This window comes from Echinops telfairi, unplaced genomic scaffold (genome assembly GCF_000313985.2).
Source record: "Echinops telfairi isolate 266 unplaced genomic scaffold, ASM31398v2 ScPeMD7_23;HRSCAF=83, whole genome shotgun sequence".
Lineage (NCBI taxonomy): Eukaryota > Metazoa > Chordata > Mammalia > Afrosoricida > Tenrecidae > Echinops > Echinops telfairi.
The window spans coordinates 60,753,803-60,774,053 of record NW_022103920.1 but is presented as its reverse complement, the minus strand read 5'-3'; the positions used below and the strand labels follow the sequence as shown (position 1 = coordinate 60,774,053).

Genomic DNA, 20,251 nt, shown 5'->3' with positions numbered 1-20,251 from the left:
CCCCCCACCAGCCCCTGTGGTCAGCCAAAGACCACGCTCAAGGCCCTGAGCAAAAAGCTGGGGCTCGCTGCCCAATTTCCCGGGGGGCTTTTACCCCGCCGACCACGCCTGTCGCCTGAGGCGAAGTACACAATGCGGGCGTCTAGCTTCAGCTCCCTGGATGCAAGACATCTTGCCTCTTTCTCTCCCATCGGATCGAGGGAGCACACTAAAATGTGAGGCACCAAACGCCGAAGGCCCTTCCCTTCCCAGGCGCATTTCTTGGCGGCGGAAATCTGCCCTTCGTCCGAGCTTTTACCGAGCTGGGGACTGGAATGTCGAAATGCTGGGAGCCGAGGCGGCGGCGGTCGGGTCAGGGTTAACCCCAGCCGGGTCAGAGGCGCCGAAAACCGCCTCGTTTGCCCCACCAAGTGCACTATTTAGAGAAAGCGGGAACAATTAAAAGCAGCTGTGGACTCCTGCGTGGTTGGCGGGCTTCGGAGGGACCCCGGCCCTAGGCTCCTGATGGTGATTCTGAGATTTACGCAGAGACCGCGCTTTCTCTGCAGCGTTCCATTTTCGCAATTTGTAGGGTGAAAGAATGCATTTCGTCCCCGTAACCGCCGGTCTAACACTTTTTAAGCCAGGTGTTGAGATTCGGCTATATGTATTAGCCTGCATTTGTAGATATAAATACGTATTTGATGATACGGAAAATTGCCATGATTCTAAGACTGAAATACTGATGAGGAAGGATGCTAAAAACACTTAATGCGCATTTCCATTTAAATGCTTCAGTGTTTGGAGCTGAGAAAACACAGCGATGTGTTGATAATCTTGGTAAAAGAAGTTTAAGTCCACATGAAAAGCCAAGTTGTTTACCTTTGAATGAGGTTTCTGAAACACAGATGAAGCACATTTGTGTTCGAAGGCTAAAATGGAACTTACTTAGATTCTTTTATGCGTACATGATAAATAAGAATTTGGCCCATTGTAGACAATGATAGAGTAGTGGAGATCGAACTGAAAGGTTGCCTTTCTAGGAATAAACAAAGCTACTTTTAGAGCCTCAAAATCGAGAATTTACCTTTAATTGGAAATGAAATGTTGACCATCAGAAATAAGAATGAGGTGCAGGTTTCCAGCAATGAAAGATTTTTTTTCCCCCTGGCTAGTTGGGTGGCAATTTATAGAAGGGTGTTTTTTCGTATTCTATAATAGTCACCTCCTTTGAAAAGATAGACTAATTCTAGAATTCCTTAGTAGTAATAGATTACTACTGTCTGGTGGCAGGACTATTAAGTCCTTAGTAGTTTTAAAAATCCAGTTACTTCACTTTGTTAACCTACAGATGTTTTTCTTCTGAAAATTAAGATTAAAAATCATTGTAGATGAAAAATTCGAGTTTAAAATGTCATCTCAAGACTTTTAAAGTCTGAACAGGTTTGAACAAATCTGATTTTTAAAATTTCAAGAGGTTAGCCAGGCTTCCCTTTAAAAAAACATTTTGTCATTATAAAAGAAATACTCATTATATAAAATTCAGGGGGCAAATCCTCTAGGAAACTGTAAAGAAAATCTTGATCACCCATAATCTTATCACCTTGAGATAGTGCCAATAAACCTTTTAGAGTTTGATTTACCAAACTAGCATTCAAATGTACTTAACTAATATGTGAGATAGTTACTAATATCTTTTTAAAGATAGCATTACATGTTTAATTACTAAAGAGAAAAATGGGGTTAAATTCTCAATTATTTTCTTTCCAAGGAGTCATCAATATCAAAAACACACTGAATTTTCAGCCTTTTTTAAAAAGCAAATAATCATTAATTTTTCTAACTTAAAATGTGCAGCCTTGAATATCAATTTCTAAAAAGCAGAGACTTGAGAAGAATTACCACTGATAATACTATTCTAAAAGTAGTATACTAATCATTTCAGTGAATTTCCTTTTGCATTTTATTCCTCTGCACGTGCAAAAATTTCCTCCTTGCTTAGAAATACGATTTTCTAAGAAAAAGAAACACATGAAAAACACATGTATTTCAGCTAAAACTTTTTTTTATTATCTAAAGCAAGAAACAATATTAAAGGAAAAAAAACACATTAATAGACAAATAGCATAGATAACATGTTTGTGCTATCTAAAATGGTAAAAAAAACATTAAAAGCCAGAAACATATCAGCCAACCATTAGTATACAAGTGCTTCAGGTGCTTTTTAAACATTTAGTATCTTAACTGAATTTTTGATTTCTTAGATTATTCTTGATATTGAATATTTCTTTCCAGTTTGCTCATGTTCTAGGCAAACACAAGAAGTGCTGATATACATTTTTTATTTTATCAAACAGTAACTGGACTTTGTATTTGGACATTTTGTCCATTTTTTCCCCTTTCAGTTTGCTGTGGATCTGTGAAGTTTCTAATTTGCCTCATGTATTTAGCTTAACATTTAGTGTGGTGGGAAAATGCATTGTATTTTTAAACAAGGTGTAATTTCACTTATTGACTAATAACTAGAACTTCTTTTTGGACATTTTACCTATTTTTTGACAATATGCAATACCTCTTACTGATACTGTTTATGTACTTCATATTTAACTTACCTAAGATAGTAGTAAGTTTTTATTTCTAAACAAAGTGGAATTTTCACTTGTCAAATAAGAACTGGATTCTCTATTAGATACCTTAACCATTTTTAATGAGACTTCTTTTGGATCCGTGAAGCTGCTGATTTGCCATATGGTTTTGACATATATTCTAACACGATGGGGAAATTTTTCTTTTAGCAAATTCATATTTTTCAATTGTAAATAGTAACGGCTTCAAATATGGCCTTACTCATTTTTATGATAGTTTGTCATAAATCTGGAAACTGTTGATTTACCTTATATATTTGGCCTAACTTCTAGTATGGGGCACAATTATACTTTTAAGCAAAGTGGAACTTTTCACTGGTCTCACAGACATTGAAAATAGCAAGGCAACATCAGAGAAAACTGATGTTAAACTGAAGAGATAAAGAAACAACTATCCATCTACAAACAACAGTTTTACTTCTGATAAAATTGCCATAACCCAAATGCTGAACTACTTAAGAAACTGATTTGTCAGAAATTCTCAAGTCAGATACTCCTATTCTTTGGTAGTCTATTAAGTACAGTGTTTACAGATCACATTTTCTCCAAAATAACCAGCTACTTTGTGTTTTGTTTTATTTTTCACTAACTGCTCCCACTTCCTCCACCTGCCCCTATTTCCTCAATTTTACCTTTCCGTATTCCCTGTTCAAATACCGAAGTGCAGCTTCTGTTACGACCCTCTTTCTTCCTCCTAGGGGATATTCAATTCTAGGTGAGGAATTGTTGGAAGCTGGTATGTCCTTTACAGAATCTCGGGGTCGGGCGGGCAGAGCTCTTTTACACTTTGCTCCATTTCTGTCCAGAAATTCACAGAAATGTTGACATGGTGGCTTTTTTCTCTCCATCCTCTCCCAAACCTTTTCAATAGAGACAGACAGACATGGATAGACACACACTCACACACACACACACACACACACACAGAGGCCGGCACACGTAGGCTTTTTCTAAACTTTAACCATTTAGAATCTAGTTATTCAGTATGTCGTCTCCCCGATTTGCAGAAACATCCAGCCCAAAAGAGCAATGGAAGATTAAAATAATCAGTAAACTGGCGGGCACCAAGGATCAACAGGTCTTTCAACAAGTCTTTTCAAATGAAGGTGTTTCTGGTTGGGGTTTTCAGGTCGGTAGCCAGAGGAAGTCTTGGATGTCCTCCTAGCTGTTTCACCTAAACTTCATCCAAGTAAAATTCTATAAATTGAAGGGTTTAAAGCATTTTGTAAATCAATGGACCGGTATTAGAAACAGTGTTGATAAAGAAAAATGAATCTCTAGTCCGACACTACAGCAAACATTTCTCCAGCTGCTCCTCTCCCTCCGTCTGTGTTTCATGGACAGACATACATGTACAAAGCTGTAATTTTATTATGTGAAGATTTTTTTGGTAGTCTGTCTTGTAAGATAAGTGAACCTTGCTTAGGGGAGAGCATTTGTCAAGGATGCCGGTATTTCTGTGCACGGACTATTTAGCAACATTGCTGTGTGTGAGGCCGGTGGAGCCAAGCGCCCACCCAGGTGTGCAAGTCTCTGAGTCTGGGTCAGGAGAGGGGTCCCCGGTGGAGGGTCATAAGCCTTTACTCGTGGCCTCCTCTTATTCAATGTTTTTTTTTGTTTTGTTTTGTTTTTTTTAATGAATGGCTGGTGTAGATCTATGAGACTGGTATTTAAAAATCCATGGGTAACTTGGAAAGGGACAACTGTTAACATGAATAAAAGGATTTAGATTTAACAGAGTTTCAATAGTCTGCACTGCTGTGCTGAAACCAAAAAGATATTTTTAGCAGTGAATGCATGGTAATTCATCTGTGAGGAAGGAAAGGTAGGTGTCTTTGTATGGTGGTATTTGTTTGTGGAAAGAGGTTAATATGAACTACCAGCATGATGTGGCTTCAAAAAAATTATTCAGATTTAGGACTATGTGCACATGTCAAAAAAATTAATAGTACCTAATTCTGATCAACCACGTCTGTACTATTAAGTTCATTTCTGGCTGTTGCATTTAAAGAGAGACATTGACAAACTAGACAACTTTAGGACAGTCGGCCGGGATGATGAGGGGTCTGCAAACCCAGCCATAGAAGCTATCCTCATAGGATCTGGAAGTGTTTGGCTTGAGACAACGAGAAAGTAGACATAAACCCTTTTCTGTTTGCTTCAGAAAGGCTGAATTAACCTCAGTAGGTGAAAGGTAAAGATGGATTCTAACACTTAGTGCACTCAGCAAGTGAGTAGATTTAATATGTTTACATATTCGACATCTCTGAAAGTAACACAACTCTTCTCTTTTGCACTGAATATTTAAGTTGACTGCCCTGGTAACAGTTAGTGGAGATAGCAAAGCTCTTTATGACTGAAATGTTGTATTTGCTTTCCCCCCACCCTGAAAAATTGCCTTTATGTGTTACAAGTCCATCTTTCCAAATTTGAAAATAGCTGCAAATAGGGACAATTTAACCCGTCCATCCCTTCTACTCTGATTTCATTCCAAACACACGTCTGAGAAGAAAATGAAACTTTTCGCTCCCTTTGCAAAGTGTCCCTACTTTATCATGCTTCCTGGGTTTAATTTTCCCCCCTGATGTTTCTTGCACGTGCAGAACAGGCTTCTCGGGCAGAGTGACTAGATGCTAAGGGCCCAGAGCCCAGGGTCAAGGGGAGCAGGCTGGCTCTGGCTGCAGTCTAAAATGGCCTTCTTACCTCCAACCCAGGGGAAATGTGGGCAGTTTACCAGGGACAATTTTTCTTCTCTTCTTGCAACATACAGTTTTTAGCAAAATAAAATATTTCAGTCACAGATAGCCTTTGCTCCCAGCTGTTTTGTGGTTTCTCTCCATTTCAGCTCAGCCGGTTCCTGACAGCCTCGGGGGCAAATTCTCCATGAGTCTAACATGTCTTGGGGCAGATATTTCTTTCCTTGTGTGTGGACCCATTGATTGCTTATTTTGACAATCTTATCTAACTTTGAAAATGTAATGGCTCAAAATTAATCTTTGGATCAGACACAGTTTCCTTCAAAACCCCCTCTTCAGGGGAGTGGATCACCTGTAGCGCTTCTGGCAGACAGGAGCTGTTTGTGAGACCGGGATCCTTGAAGTCCTAAGGGGTGCCGACGGTGAAGAGAGGACAGAGAACTCTTCTATCATCAGAAAAGAAAAGAAAAAGAAATTCTTCTTTTCCTGCTTCCCTAACTCTGCTGGCCCCTCCCCCTTCCTCCTGCGGGACTTGTTCTCTTAAACTTAAATTGTTATGTCAGGAATAGAGGTTTGTTTTTGAATGCTGGACAAATAGCTATGTATTTTCTCCACCGTTTATAACAGTGCATGCACTTTTGTGGCATCAAAATACCTGAGTAACTAACGGTGGGTGGCTTGTATCCCAGTTGTTGACAATTCCTATCCACATACCTTCCTGAACTCTGATTTCCAAGAGAGAAATTTTCAAACTCTCACCTGATTTACTTGCAATTCCTTGATTGTCTTCCTTGTTCCCATATTGTAGTGCTTGCAACATGAACAATCCTCAGTGTTTAAAATGTAAAGGAGTTTACCATGGGAAGTAAACAGGTAGCCTCAAAACAAGAGTTGCTAGCAGGAATTATTAACGTGATAACCTTGAAAACATGAGGGCAGTAGGAGAAGCTAGATTACTGTTTTTTTCTTGGGTCCCTGTCTGGTCGGATTTTAATTACACTAATGTACATTTTGTTTGCATCTCCATCCAAGAAGTAATTACGCAGTAGCGGCTTAAGTGCATCCTATTACCTACAAATCACTTCTTTTTTAACACATCTTACTTTCCACCTAATTGCCTTGGACTCATCAGAATTGTTGCCGAGAGGATCAGGGCACTACTGTACCGCGGGAATCTCCAGGGCAGCTGTTGTGACTTAGCCGAGACATAGATTCTTTCTTTTCTCTCTGACAAATGAAGCAACTCATTTAAGAAATGTTCAAGAGTGAGGCAGCGGGCTGGTGTAAATTCTTTCCTGTCTTTAGCTTTCCACTCATTCATCTGGTCACCACTTTAATTATTATGGAGATTTGGGGTTCATTGAGAGTCTGAAAGAAGAGATCACAGTGGATTTTCCTATAGCAATTAAAGGGAAATATTTCAGCCCCCCTTTTCTTCCTGGGTAAGCATAGAAGTAAAATTATTCTTTTAGCCTGAAATGCAGAAGAAAAGGAAAAGCTGCCCGGAGGTCTGTCTTCTTTCCTCTTTAAGCTTGCCTCTTCACCTGGTGTGCAGTAACACGATATTGACTTTCCTCTGCTCTGAAAGAGTTAATCAGTGTAGCACCTTCAACATCTTTTCATTTACAGTCTTACGGTTGTTTCTGATCAAAGACCAATATCGACCGAAGAAGCGGAAACAGAACAGATCGCTCCGCTGCGCCGGTCACGAGCTGAGATGTACATTCATTTTGTTGTCTGGCTGTGTCACTTCTAGAGGTTTAGCTTCTGGATAGACTCATGAAAGTGCACAGAGACACAGGTATAGAAGAACATTTAGTGTAGTATTGATAGTTCAAATTTAATAAATCATACCTATCATTATTAATAAAGAAGTATTTTATCCTTTTTTCCCTCCTGGGTCCCTGTTGCTTTTGCATCCCTGTGTTAGATGCTAGGGAAAACACAGTCAGTGTTCATGGAGCTTTACACAGTCATAGGATTGACAAAGTGTCATCCACTAATGAGACCCCTTTAGGACTGTGACAAATGCTACAAAACTCTGAGAGTATGCTTCTAGGCAGGGGACTTGGGCATCCAGGGAGGTTAGCTTCCCTGAGGAAGTGCTCAGATATGTAGGCTGAGTAAGTGTTAACTAGGTGTAGAAGAAAGGTGTTCTGGGGTCAAAGCAGAATCTTGTTAGAAACCCCAAGGACCTTATCCTAACCAAACCCATTGCCATCAGTCAATTCCGATGGACAAAGTACAACTGCCTCTTTGGGTTTCTGAGACTGTGAATCGTTACAGGAGCAGAAAGCCTCATCTTCCTCCCACAGCGTCGCTGGTGGATTTGAACTGTTGAATTTATGGTTGGCAGCGCAGTGTGTAACCCACTATGTGTAATCCTTCTTTGGGGGCTAGCTGGATGATAGCAGGTAGTTGCAGAAGAAGTCCGAAGAGCTGGGAGCATAGGAAGAAGGGAGCGCATGATATGAAAGGAAGGTAAAGGCAAAGTCAGGCTTGCGTTTCTCCGGGCCTGGAAGAGCAGCCTGGGGGGCTTAATCTGCATTCTAAATTCATCTGGAAAGTTCTTGAAAGGGCTTAGTCTGGGCATGATAACATCTGCACTTCACAAAGAGTGGAAAGAGAGGCTTGCTGGAGTCTGAGACAGTAGATTACAGCTGACCAGTTGAAGTCATTTCACAATCTAGAGTGGAGCTAATGACATCTTGGGCTGGGGTGATGGTGGGGAGAAGAAACTGGAGGAATATTTTGAGGGGTAAAAATGAGCAGAAGTTGAGATTGGATTAAACTTGGGGTGGAGATTGGCAGGAAACGATGTCAAGGGCAGTTTCTAGATAATTTCCACTTGTGGGTGAGGGACAATGGTGGTGCCGTTCATGGAACTGAGGAGGACGAGAGGTAGAGATGAAGATCAGGTATCCTACTCTGCATGGACAGAGTTAAAAGTGACAATAGATTGTGACTCAGCCCCACAACACAAAGCTGTCCAACCTTAAAATGTAGCGTCATGTAAGAAATGCTCAACTTGTAGGTTCAGTGGGAACAAAGTATGATTGCAATATGTTAAAAAAGAGTGTGGTGTGTACACATGTATGGTAAATGCGAGTGCCTCCATGTTTGCGTGTGCATAAAATATGAAAGAGAACAGACGATTGAGAGTGTACATCACAGGTAGGTAGGAACTCTGATGGCACAGTGGTGAAGTGTTCAACTGCTGAGAGATGAGAAGTTTGAACCTTCTAGTCATTCCCTGGGAGAACGATGTGGCAGTCCGTTTTCATAAAGATGTAGTCTTGGAAGCCCCGTAGGGCAGCTCGGCTCTACCTTCTGGGTTCGTTATGATTGGGAATATCATAGGGACTCTGCTACAATGCGTGTGTGTTTGTTCAGGACTGCCTTAAGTATGTGAGAGGGAACTTTTATATTTTATACCCTCCTGGTTATACTCTTTGAATGTTCAGTATTGCAGTGAGAATGCATAGCCTTTATAATAAAAGAAATGAAAAATATGCCATATGAGATTGTTTTGCTTCCCAAAATTTCTTAATGGGAAAGATCGTGTAAGCAGTATTATATTTGAAAAGACATTTTCCGTACTGTTTTACTTCCCTAGCCCAGCAGCATTTACACTTTGGCTTTTAATCCTTTCCACTAGATTGCACTATTACACTAGATTTCCCATAGTCTACATACTACTTTGTATTCTTTTTTTCTAATTTCATTCCTTCCTAAACAGTCGTTTGTTTTGCAGATGAGGACATTGCATCACAACAGTGCGTATAACTACAGGCATTCTACATCCCTTTATTAAGGGTCCCACTGGTGTTCCTTATTGACCCAATACTTGAGAGGTAACACAAACGGGATTTCTAAGGCAGTGGAAACCTTGCTTTCCAGGTCACACCGTGGCTGGACTAGTTAAGAAAGTTACTGAGAAGGTGAACAGCCTTCCCTTCACCCTAACTGATCTGGGAAAGAAGCACTTTTATTGGATAGTTCCTTTTAACCCCAAGTCGTGATATTTTTATGGATAGTGCAAAGTTGGATTCTGCATGTGTGATATTTATTACTTCTGTTCCATTATTTCTTCAGAATAAAAACCCAGGAGTTAATAGAGTCAGAGAGTTTGAATATCAATGGAACTCATTTCTCAGTACATCTGAGTTTCCTCAAAAGGGCAGTAGTGTGCCTTGGCGCAGTGCAGGGAATGGGTTATGGATTTGCATATGTGCCGTCTTCTTAGCCCTCTGGGAGTTCGGGATGGTTAGAGCCTCTGGGCTATTGCCCCCCCACTCCCCTCCGATCGTGAACAGCCTTTAATGATTACTCCATTCTGACACAGAAATACCATCTTTTTCTCATGTGCATGACTGTGGGGTAGTAAAATGAGAGTGTCCGATAATGCCAGAGAAAATGACAACAGAATTTTTAAAAATCCAGATATTTAGGAAGGAAATGACATCGAAAGAAACATATACTTTTCTCAAATTTATTGACTATTAATATGAGAGTGGCTTATTGCTTTTGGGAATTTCATTATGTGCTAGGCACCCTTCTAGGTTTTTAATTGTCTCATTTTATACTCACAGTGTCTCTGTGATGTGGGCATCATTGTCTTTCTCTCAGATGAGGAAACTGAGGCACGGGAGCGTTGAGTCATCGACTGGCTGTGGAGCGTCTGGTACTAGATGCGTTCTTTTCACCCTCCACAGTCCCTGCAGAGCCAACCAGCTGGAGGCACTGGGCTTTTTCTTTGTTTGCTTTCTCTGCTCTACTTTTATTTCTCTTTACAATCTAATATCTCACCTAGCGTGTGCTAAAATTATAAAATTCTAATTATTTTTAATTGTGTTGGCTAATTACTTATGCATTGCTCTGCCGGGCTTTTCCGTTTCACAAGGCTTGGAGGCTTTTCCTCAGGAGCCCCTGAGTTAACGTCTTGCTGTGACGCTTCTCTGGGATCCCTCTTTTAGCAATGATAGGAGTTGGGGTGGACCGTCCTCTCCCCGTCCCATATGGTTTGACACTCTGTAGGTTTTCTTTTCCAGAGAAGCATTGTTCTTGGACGCATAACACGTGGGATTAATGTATGCTGAGAGGCATTTTTCTTGGACACCTAACACGTGGGATTAATGTATGGTGAGAAGCATTTTTCTTGGACACATAACCCGTGGGATTAATGTATGCTGGTATTACTTATTTGCTAGCGGTTTCTACTGAGGAGTCAGGTGAACCTAATTTTTTTGTGTGTGGAAATAACAATAAATTGAAGATTTTAAAATACCACCATCCACCACACTACCCCCCTAAAAAAATGAGCAATTGCCATGGAATTGATTCTGACTCAAGGCAACTCTGTCTATGTCAGAACAGAACTTGGCTCCAGAGAGTGGTTGATGGCTGTTCAGAATTGCCTCCGTGGGAGAGGTTTGGGTTTGAATAGGTCATCTTTTCGAAGAAACCTCTCAAACCTTTCTTCTGAGGCACCTCTGGGTGGATTCGAACCACCAGTCTTTTGGTTAGTAGTCCAAGGCTTAACCATTTGCCCATTTGGGGTCTCCTAAGTTGAAGATAACTTACTATTAATAATAACAGTATTAATAATATTATCAATAATACTTAATAATTTAAGTATTCGGGATTTACTGATTGCAAGTAGATGACACACTCTGCAGTTAACCAAGAAGTGGATTCAAAATCCAATTAAACATACTACCTGGGGTACGTTACTTAAAAATTTCTTAAGACTTCATATGCTTATTGTAAAGAGGAACCCGTAACACCATATGATATAGTTGGTGTAAGGCTTAAATTAATTTGTAATGTGTAAAACTTGAAGGCAATGCCTACTGTTGAGCTTCCAGAGCATAGTGACTAATGATGAGAAGTAATGGTGAACTGACATTTTTTAATGGTTAACTGAAATTTTTTTCAAAGAAGCAGCTTATGAAAACAATCAAATGCAACTGTATTTATGTGCATGTATAAGTAAAAGAAGTGGTCTTAAAGGTAGTAAGGAGAGTTGTATAAAAATAAGGGACGAGAGAAATATAGATGGTAAAAGAAACATGGGGAGACAGGTGAGAGGAGAAGAGATGTAGGAGAGAGCTGAGCTATACATCCAACTTGTGCAAAGGGACCCTTCGAGTCGAGTATGGACTGAGATAGATGAGAGCGTGAAGAGAGGCAGGAGTCTTCGCAGTTTGGCTCTAGGGTGAGTGTGTTAATCAGATTAATTTTCATTTGGCATATCCTGCTGTTTACTTGGACAGTGATGTCTGAGTAAGTTATTATTTATTACTTCTATTCCTTGACATTCTGATTAGCTCATCAGCAATCAGTCACGATTCACAGCTCTTCAATTGCTTTTATTAAACAATAACCCCCTCCCCTCCCAGTCAGCAAATTATTCAGGTTTGGAAAAGAGTAATGTTTCTTCAGCGTTTGTGTGCCCTGGGCCAGATGCAATCTCGTCATGCTGCGACAAGACTCAAAATGAATCACAGAATTTTAAGACCGAGTTTAAATATGGAAGGGTTTCTAGGAAATTTAAAGGCATGCCAACCACCTTTGGATTATTTCAGGCTTTCATGATTTGGGGGAGGGAACATTGAGGAGTTGGCTAGATTGGTGCTGTAATACGCCTGCTAGTTGTGTGAATTCTTCCTGGTTTGGGTTGTGTAAACCCAGAATGCATGTTATTCTCTGCTTTTGTGTTTATCAAATAGACCAAATAGACTCACATAGACCTATTTATCAAATAGACCAAATAGACTCACATCCAGGTGTAATTGTAGCCCAGATGATTATGAACCCGATGAGCATAAGGACGTTGTCTGAGGATGGCTGTCTGAAGATTTCTGAGGATGGTCCGTTTTCTTTGGAAGAAGTCCAAGAACCCATCTACACATGCTGACTCTTCGTGATACGTTAGATTTAATCACAGAGCGTTGTCTATAGAAGAGATATCTTTAATGTTGAGTCATATTTTCTCACCTTAACTAAAGAAATTTGTTCTCACAGTGGGGAAAATGGCTCAGGTCCTTTTCTAATGAAAATCAAACTAGAAAATCCTAGGGTTTTTCTCGGTGAGCATGCTGCGCTTGTCAGTGTACAGACTACAATGATTTTCTATACAGAAAGTTAGTCGAGTGGATCCATAATCCTAGACATACAATTAAAAGCAAATAGTTATTTCATGTTATGGAGATCTCTCCCTCGTGGTGTCAGGATGTGAATGTTTAAGCAGTCACACCAACCGCGGCATTGTCACTTGTCTTAGTCCCATTGTCTGATGAATAGAGCCTCAGAAAGATGTCTTCTTATATAGCTTTTTTTTGTTTTGACCTCATTCCTAGCGTATGATCAAAATAAGACTTTAGGTATATAAATATGAACTTAAAAATGTGCTGTGAATAATGCTTGCTGGCTTTAAAGAGAGCTGTATCTATAAGATATGCTTGGAACTCTGTGCTGCCTCTGTTTTTTAACCATTGAGGCACCAATCAAATTATATATATATATTTTAATCCTGTAAAAACAGCCTCGGACAGGACCTGGAAAGCATGCGCAGTGTGGCTTCACCAGCCAGGAATGTATCATGGTGTTAAATCTTATGCTGGGGTGAGTCAAACTCTAAAAGCTAGAGTGTCAGACAAAATCCCATAGATTTGAAATTATCCTAATAAATCCCTTAAATCGCCTATAAAGTACAATATGTGTAGTTTTGTGTATATAACTGTGAACAATAATTCTTATGCACAACATAGTGTGAGAACCACTGGGCTAGAATAAAGGAAGGAACAAAAGGGGTGCAGTCTGGGCACTCAAACCATTCTTTCTTTATGGTAACTACTCCATCCTTGGAGAAGTGGAGAATTCTAAAGAGTGCTCGCTTGTCTGCAGGCTTTACTCTATTCTGTAGTGAGATGAAGCCTCTAATCTTCAGACATGTTGATAGATTTGTTCGGTTTTATTAGGATTGAACTCGCCAGTGTACGAGAGCACCTTGCGTGGGACCTGTCGGTGTGATGCATTTAAATCTAAACATTGCTCATCAGATCCTCATTGTTCTTCGATAAGTTGTGGGGAATTTAGCCTCTTGCTGCCTGTCTCTCTAGATTGGGATTTACCACTGTCCAGCAGTGCTTCCGTAGTTTTGCAGATGGGCTGCATCTTGTGGGTTAGTCGGAGGTGGGAATGTTGCATATAATGTGCCTCAGCTGAATAGCCTAGATTCTCATGGATGCTATAGGTTTACTCCAAGTCAACTGGTCTTCCTGTGTATGAGATTCACCTGGTGAAATTGTGTAATCAGATGTTCGTGGAGTTTTGAATGTGAATTTTTTTTGAATTTGTTTTTGAGTGTGTATCTAAATATAAGGAACCCTGTTCAAGCCCTCAACTGCTAACTCAAATGTTAGTGGTTTAAGCCTACCAGCTGCTTTTGGGGAGAAGATGAGACTGCTCCCGTAAAGATTGATAGTATCAAAAACCCTAAGGACCACTTCTACTTCCTCTGGGCTTGCTATGAGTCAGAATATATTCAATTAAAATGGGTTTGATTTGAGGTATCGAACCAACACACACACACACACAGTTTTAGAGAGCTAAAAATGTTAAATAAGAGTTCCCAGGGGACTCTTATTCAACCAGCATCTTGCCTTTAAAGACCAATGAACAGGAGAACTCTGGAGGTGGACTATTTTCCACAAGTGACTATTAGCATTTCTAATACTGTTTTAGCTTACATCATTTAGGAAATTCCTATGGTATTTATGTTTAACCTAGATTTTAAAGTACATGATTTCTGTTATTAAGTGAGTCAACCATTTACTTAGGCACATAACTCATAAGATTGGTAGTTTAGTAGGTATACTTAAATTTACATATTTTAAAAATTAAATAGCAATTAAGTAGGTAACTTATTTGCTTCAGTGGTTAGTGCCTTAGGTTTCCACTTGAAGGTCTCTCTAAAATAATAGCCTGAGGTGTTGTTTATTTTTAATAAGCTGAATTTTGAGTAACATTCTTGTTTTCACATTTAAAAGGAAGCAGTATTTCTCATAAGTCATCTTAGATTCAAAATTTTACTGAAAATCTAGTTTGGAAAGGGAAGATACATTTCATCTCTAATTTATTAAGAAGGGTAAGTGCAGCGTGACTGCTCTGTACTGCAGCACACATTCTCTCATCACTGTCCTTAATTCCTGATTCACTGTATTTCCCCTGTCATTGTGTGTGCTTGGTCCTACCCATTCAATTTTTTATTTCATTGCACCTCATTGTTTCTGTTCTTTTTCTTTACCTCCGTTCTCTTCCTCTCCCCTGGCTTGATTTCTTCAACATGTGAACAAAATTTACGTGTCCCCTTGCTAAAACAAACCTCTCTTTCTCTTCTGACTCCTCAGCCTAACACTTGAGTTCCTGGTTTCCCTATACTACCAACATTCTTGAGAGGGTAATCTTCATTTGCTGCATCTGACTCTTGCAGTGTGGAATATACTGCCACTATTTTATTGCAACTCCACTTTCAAGGAGGTACCAGTGACTTCTGACATCTTGAAACCTACAAAAGTATTGATCATACTCTCCTTAGTACCATCTATTGACCTCTGTGGCACTGCATTCTTGGTTGTCCAACCTCTCTGACTGCTTTATGGCTTCTTTGCCGAATCATCTTCTGCTTCTTCTATCTAAATGTGCTTGTTAACAAGTTTTCCTGCTTTTAAGGTCCCTCCTACTTTTATGCATTCCTTTTTACAACATTTCTGCTTCAGAGGCCAGGCAGATTTATTGGGGTCCACTCATGGTCCCCAAGTAGCTACGATCACCCTGAGGAACTCTTGGACTGAGCTCAGTGAAGGGAGCACTGATCTGAGGTGTCAGAGGAAGTGAGAAACGGGTAGAAAACCAGTGTTGCAGTCAGAACCATATATCAAGTCTGAAAGGTAAGGATGAAAAATGGAGAATTAACAGTAGCTTGATAGATTGAATCAAGGGAAGCCCAAGAGACCGTATCTGATGAATGGGTCAGAAATGAAAATGTGTTTCTACCCCAACCGCTCCAACCGCTTTTCAAGGGACCCAATGTTTGTTACCTGGGGGCAAGATCTCTAACATCGTTAGCTTTGATTTCAACAATGTTATTCCTAGGGAGGAATTTCAATTGTACCTCTGAAGGCCCATTTCAGAGCTCTGTTTCCATCCTCTTCCCAAATGGTTGCACACAGACACCCACCAACACACAAAATTTAATGTATTCCAAAACCATTCTTCCTTTTCCTCCTAAAGTGATTTCAGTGTAGACGATTGCTTTTATCTCTTCATTCTTCTGTTGTTTGTGTCTGTGTATCCCTGTACATGAATTATCGAGCCTTTCAGATTGTAAACTCCTCGTGGGTCAGGAAATATGTCTTCTTTACCTGTATCTCATCATGTTTACCGAGTATTGCTCAATGGACAGAGGCAGCTTGCTGGGTTGAGCGGAATCTGATCCTCGTTAACAATAGGTGATCTGTGATAGTCGTCTTTAATTTGACATTAATTTCACTTTTCATGCATTTGTTTTATTCTAAAAAGCTTTTTTATTAAGCTGTGCTGATGGCATAAATGGAACAGTTAACGGGAAGACCAAACAGGCCAACAGTTATATTGTCAGCAGAAAAGTGGCTGCTGGGAAGAAGGATGGTGAGTTTAGGTGGTAAATCTAAATTCCTTTTGGGGATTAAATGAAATGCCTGCTTCCAGTATTCGTTTGCTTTTTTAGTAGCTTTTTGTTTGGTTTGGTTTTTTGACAGTTAATCAGAAATTATCACATTTTATTTTTCTAAACTTCTAAAACTTCTGATCCTGTATGTCTTAATCCATTTCTAAGGTGTTTTTCCCCTTTTGCAGTAGCTTTGCTTTTTTTTAACTGAAAATAATCCCAATATTCTTAACCTATTATTGCCACTTAATCTAGTCACTTTATTGTGCCACTTGTAAAAATTTTACCAATGTGCCTACTATAACAATTTATTTAAAACATTAAATGATGCTAAGAAGTATATTTAACATACAACAGTTCTAAAAATGCATTTGTAATAACCTTAGGAAAATGGTCATGAAATATTATAGCTAATTTTAGTTGCTCTTTGTTGCCAAACAAAATTGCCATGTTTTGCCATTAGATAATTATGTGGCACCTGTTTTCTATTGGAAAGATGACGTGACCCTTGAATGATTGATAGTTCCCTCTGAATTTCTCATTCCTATCTATAAATGCTGCAACAGGTCTGCTAGAACCTTTGAAATAATGCATTTTATTAGGGAGAAAAGGACTCAACAGTCAAACGTTTTCAAAATACCAGCTAAGTGAACTTTACTTAATCTTCCTTAATTATTGATTTTTCATTTTATTCCAAAATATTGGCTATAACATGGTCACAACATTATCAGAATTATAGCTTAGTTTCCATAGTGCTAGGGTACCCAAATTATCCATAAAACCATAATCATTTTTATAAAAAGAACAGTAGCTACATGACAAAATGGCATTACTGCCATTTAAAATATCCTAGGTACCACTTTACCTCATTTTCTTCATGCGCCCCAGAAATTTGGATCACCACATTTTTCTTTTTCAAATTACAAAAGTTGAATTTTCTACCCCTAGATTTTTCTTATCACTAGACAAAGATTCTTAGTATGTATTCTACCCTGCTGTCTTTGAGACAGACCAAGCACCTTTCCTTTTTAATGTCTTTTTATAGCTAGTATCTTTCAGTAAACAATTTTATAACTATCACTTTTTGTTTTAAAAAGCACTAGATGCATCTGTTTTTTCTTTTCCCCAAACTTTCTAGTTATAGACGTTGGTTGGCCTTGACTTGTAGGATCTTACTGTTGTACTTCTGCTTCATTATCTCTGAAAGACTTCTGACCTGAGCCTTTCTCTGGACTTCATACCATTTTGTATTCATTTGTTGCTTTTCTTCAATTTCTTCTTTTTAATTTTGATCCCTAGAACTTCTGTCCTCTCATTGGGCATGCCCTTGGTCTGCCAAGAGTACTTTGTAATCAGCTGTCAGACCCAGCTTAGGCATATCTTAAGGAGCTATTCCTAGTGAAATGTACTCTGATAAAACCATTGGATACCCAACACAACAACAACAACCAAACTCACTGCCATTGAGTCAATTCCAACTCATATCAACCTTACAGGATAAAGTAGAGTTGCCCCTGTAGGTTTCTGAGACTGTAACTCTTTGAGGGAGTGGAAAGCTTCATCTATCTCCCAGAGTGGTTGGTGTTTTCGTACTGCTGACCTTGCAGTGAGCAAGCAGTTGGGCGCCTAACCCACTGTGCAGCCAGGGCTCCTAAGAACCTTGCATAAAAACAAACACAAGAAAAGTCCAAGACCCTTGCATAGTGTACTCAAAAACTGCTAAGCTATATCTGCCTCTTTCTGTTTGAAATATGTTCCCATTGAATCTCAACCTGATTTTCCTTGGGACTTGACAAATACCTTCAGTTTTCAAAATGGAAATGGCTACTACATCGTAAGTCTACTGAAGTAACCAGCCTGGTTTCCACAATATCTTATTTCTTCAGTTTCTCTTGAACTCATCTTTTAGAGTCTTCTCTCCTTTTAGTCTCTTTTTTTAATTCAAATGCATTCCTTATACTCACTGTCATTGAGTTGATTCTGACTCATGGCAACCCTCTCTGGGTTTCCTGGGGCTGTGAATCTTTTGGGGAGCAGTTACCCTCCTCTTTCGTCTTTAGAGTGGCTGGTGGGCTTGTAGCTCAATGCTTATCTCATAAAATCACAATGCATCTTATAGTTCTGTATTATCAAAATATGTTATACAGAGTAATCATGTTGCATCACTTGTATCAAGACATTTGATTAATAACTTTTATAGCTATAATAATATAGTTAATTTCTCTCGCACATTCCAAGAGGAGGCTTTGAGACATGTCCTTGTCCATGAATCACAGTCAGGTCTTTTTGACAGTTTCCTCAAGAAAATATAAAAGATTATAAGAGTATATATGCAGTAAGATAACCTTGGCAATTATATTTTCTGGTAAAACATTCTATTTTTAAAACATTTCAATTCTTTACTTTTGTGGTATTGATGGTGCCACTTCTGTAAATAGGATTCTGAGGCATTTTAATGGCTCATATCCAGCGCATTTGCTGTGATTCTATGTCTCCACAACAAACTAACTCTTGATGGGAGTAGAACGCCCTGTGTCACACAGAGTGGCTGAAGGTTGAAAATGGCTGACCTTGCAGCTAGCAGTCCAGCTTATAACATATATACTCGCGTATAAGCCGATCCGAATAGCTGCCGAGGCACCTAATTTTACCACAAAAACTGCATTAAAATGTGCCGAAAAATTCTGCTTATACTCAGCTAAATACAGTAACCCACTCCACCACCAGGGCTTAGTATGTCAGAGTGAAATACTACTTGGCCTTGAACCATCCTCTCAGATGTTGCTGTGCTTACATCCCTTGTTTCTGCCCCTGTGTCAATCATTGAGAGTCTTCTCTTTCCACAGCCTCCGTTTGAGCAAGCATTCTGTCCTTCTCTAGTGCCTGGCCCTTCCCGATAACATGTTCAAAGTATGTGAGGTGAAATCTTGTTAAGCAAAACTCTCACCATCATGCTATGGGAAGCATTCTGGCTTGATTTCTTCCAAGGTAGATTTCTTTGTTCTTCTGGCATCCCATCGTATATTCAGTATTCATTGCCAACACCATAACATTAATTTGGATTACTTGCTCAATTTTTAAAAAATCATTGTATTGGGGGCTTGTACAACTCTTATCACAATCCGTGCATACATCCATTCTGTCAAGCACATTTGTACATTTGTTGCCCTCATCATTCTCAAAACATTTGCTTTCTACTTGAGCCCTTGGTATCAGCTCCTCATTTTTTCCCCTCCCTCCCCGCTCCTCCCTCCCTCATGAACCCTTGATAATTTATAAATTGTTATTTTTTTTGTCATATCTTACACTGTTCGACATCTCCATTCACTCACTTTTCTGTTGTCTGTCCCCCAGGGAGAAGCTTATTACCTGCTCTTTTATCTGCAGTGGAGGAGCAGTTGAAATCTATCCCTGGAATAATTCAAATGAAAAGGGACAAATGCTTCACATTGCTCATATATGAGATAGCTTTAGAAAGTCTGTGGAAATTTTCCATTCTCTTGAATTCCATTTTGCCCATGAGCTTTTTGAAGCCCCGGTACATACTTCACTAGAACAAATGGCTTCATATTTCCCTGTCTTAATTAGGACAATTCAGATTCTAAACCTAAGGTTAGCCTTAGGTTTGCTGCTAGGTTTTCATTGCTTTTTTCCTAAGGCCCCAAGAGAAAGTCAAAGTGATTGTATCCTGCTTGATTTGCTGATTATTTTCCATGTAAATGTTAAACACTAATTGGACACTTATGGGAATGAAGTAATATGTACTTTGAATAACTTGATAGAGTTTCCTTCTTCCATTTTAGATTTTTCCTTGGCTTACCACTGCCAGTCTTACAGATGAACATCTCTCTGTTGACTTTTTTCCCTTATTGGTTGGTAGGAGCAGGAGGTAATGCTTGGGCTGAAAAGAAACATTCTTTTCTGCATCTGAAAGGCGGCAAAGTCAGAGGTAGGATCACAAAGTCCTGGACAGCAAAGGGATGTCTAAGAGAGAGGCAGGTCAGAGTCAGGCTCTGAGGCTCTGAAAGGTCTCCTTTCCTAAATTCCAGATTTGTTTCTTTATTTAAACTAGTTTTTTCAACTAGGACTCTTTTCTTCTCTTTGTGCAGTGTAATTAAGATAACGTTGTGTAGTAATAGATTCATATTGTATGTTTACATGGTTATGAAATATACTGTTTTATGAAACATAACACTGTAAATGTCCAATGAAAATTCTGG

At 39.3% G+C, this 20,251-nt stretch overlaps 1 protein-coding gene across 10 annotated transcripts in view; it reads left to right on the top strand.

The window, feature by feature from the left end:
- The window catches only part of SGCE (sarcoglycan epsilon), an 86,259-nt gene that overhangs the window by 542 nt on the left and 65,466 nt on the right, over positions 1–20,251 (top strand). For 5 of the 10 annotated variants that reach the window (XM_045288680.1, XM_030885243.2, XM_045288679.1 and 2 more), the window contains exon 2: positions 15,905–16,012. The exons of the other annotated variants lie outside the window; for them this stretch is intronic. In XM_045288680.1, coding sequence (XP_045144615.1) covers positions 15,905–16,012 — 108 coding nt within the window. The remainder of the gene's footprint in view (positions 1–15,904; positions 16,013–20,251) is intronic. 10 annotated transcript variants of the gene reach the window in all.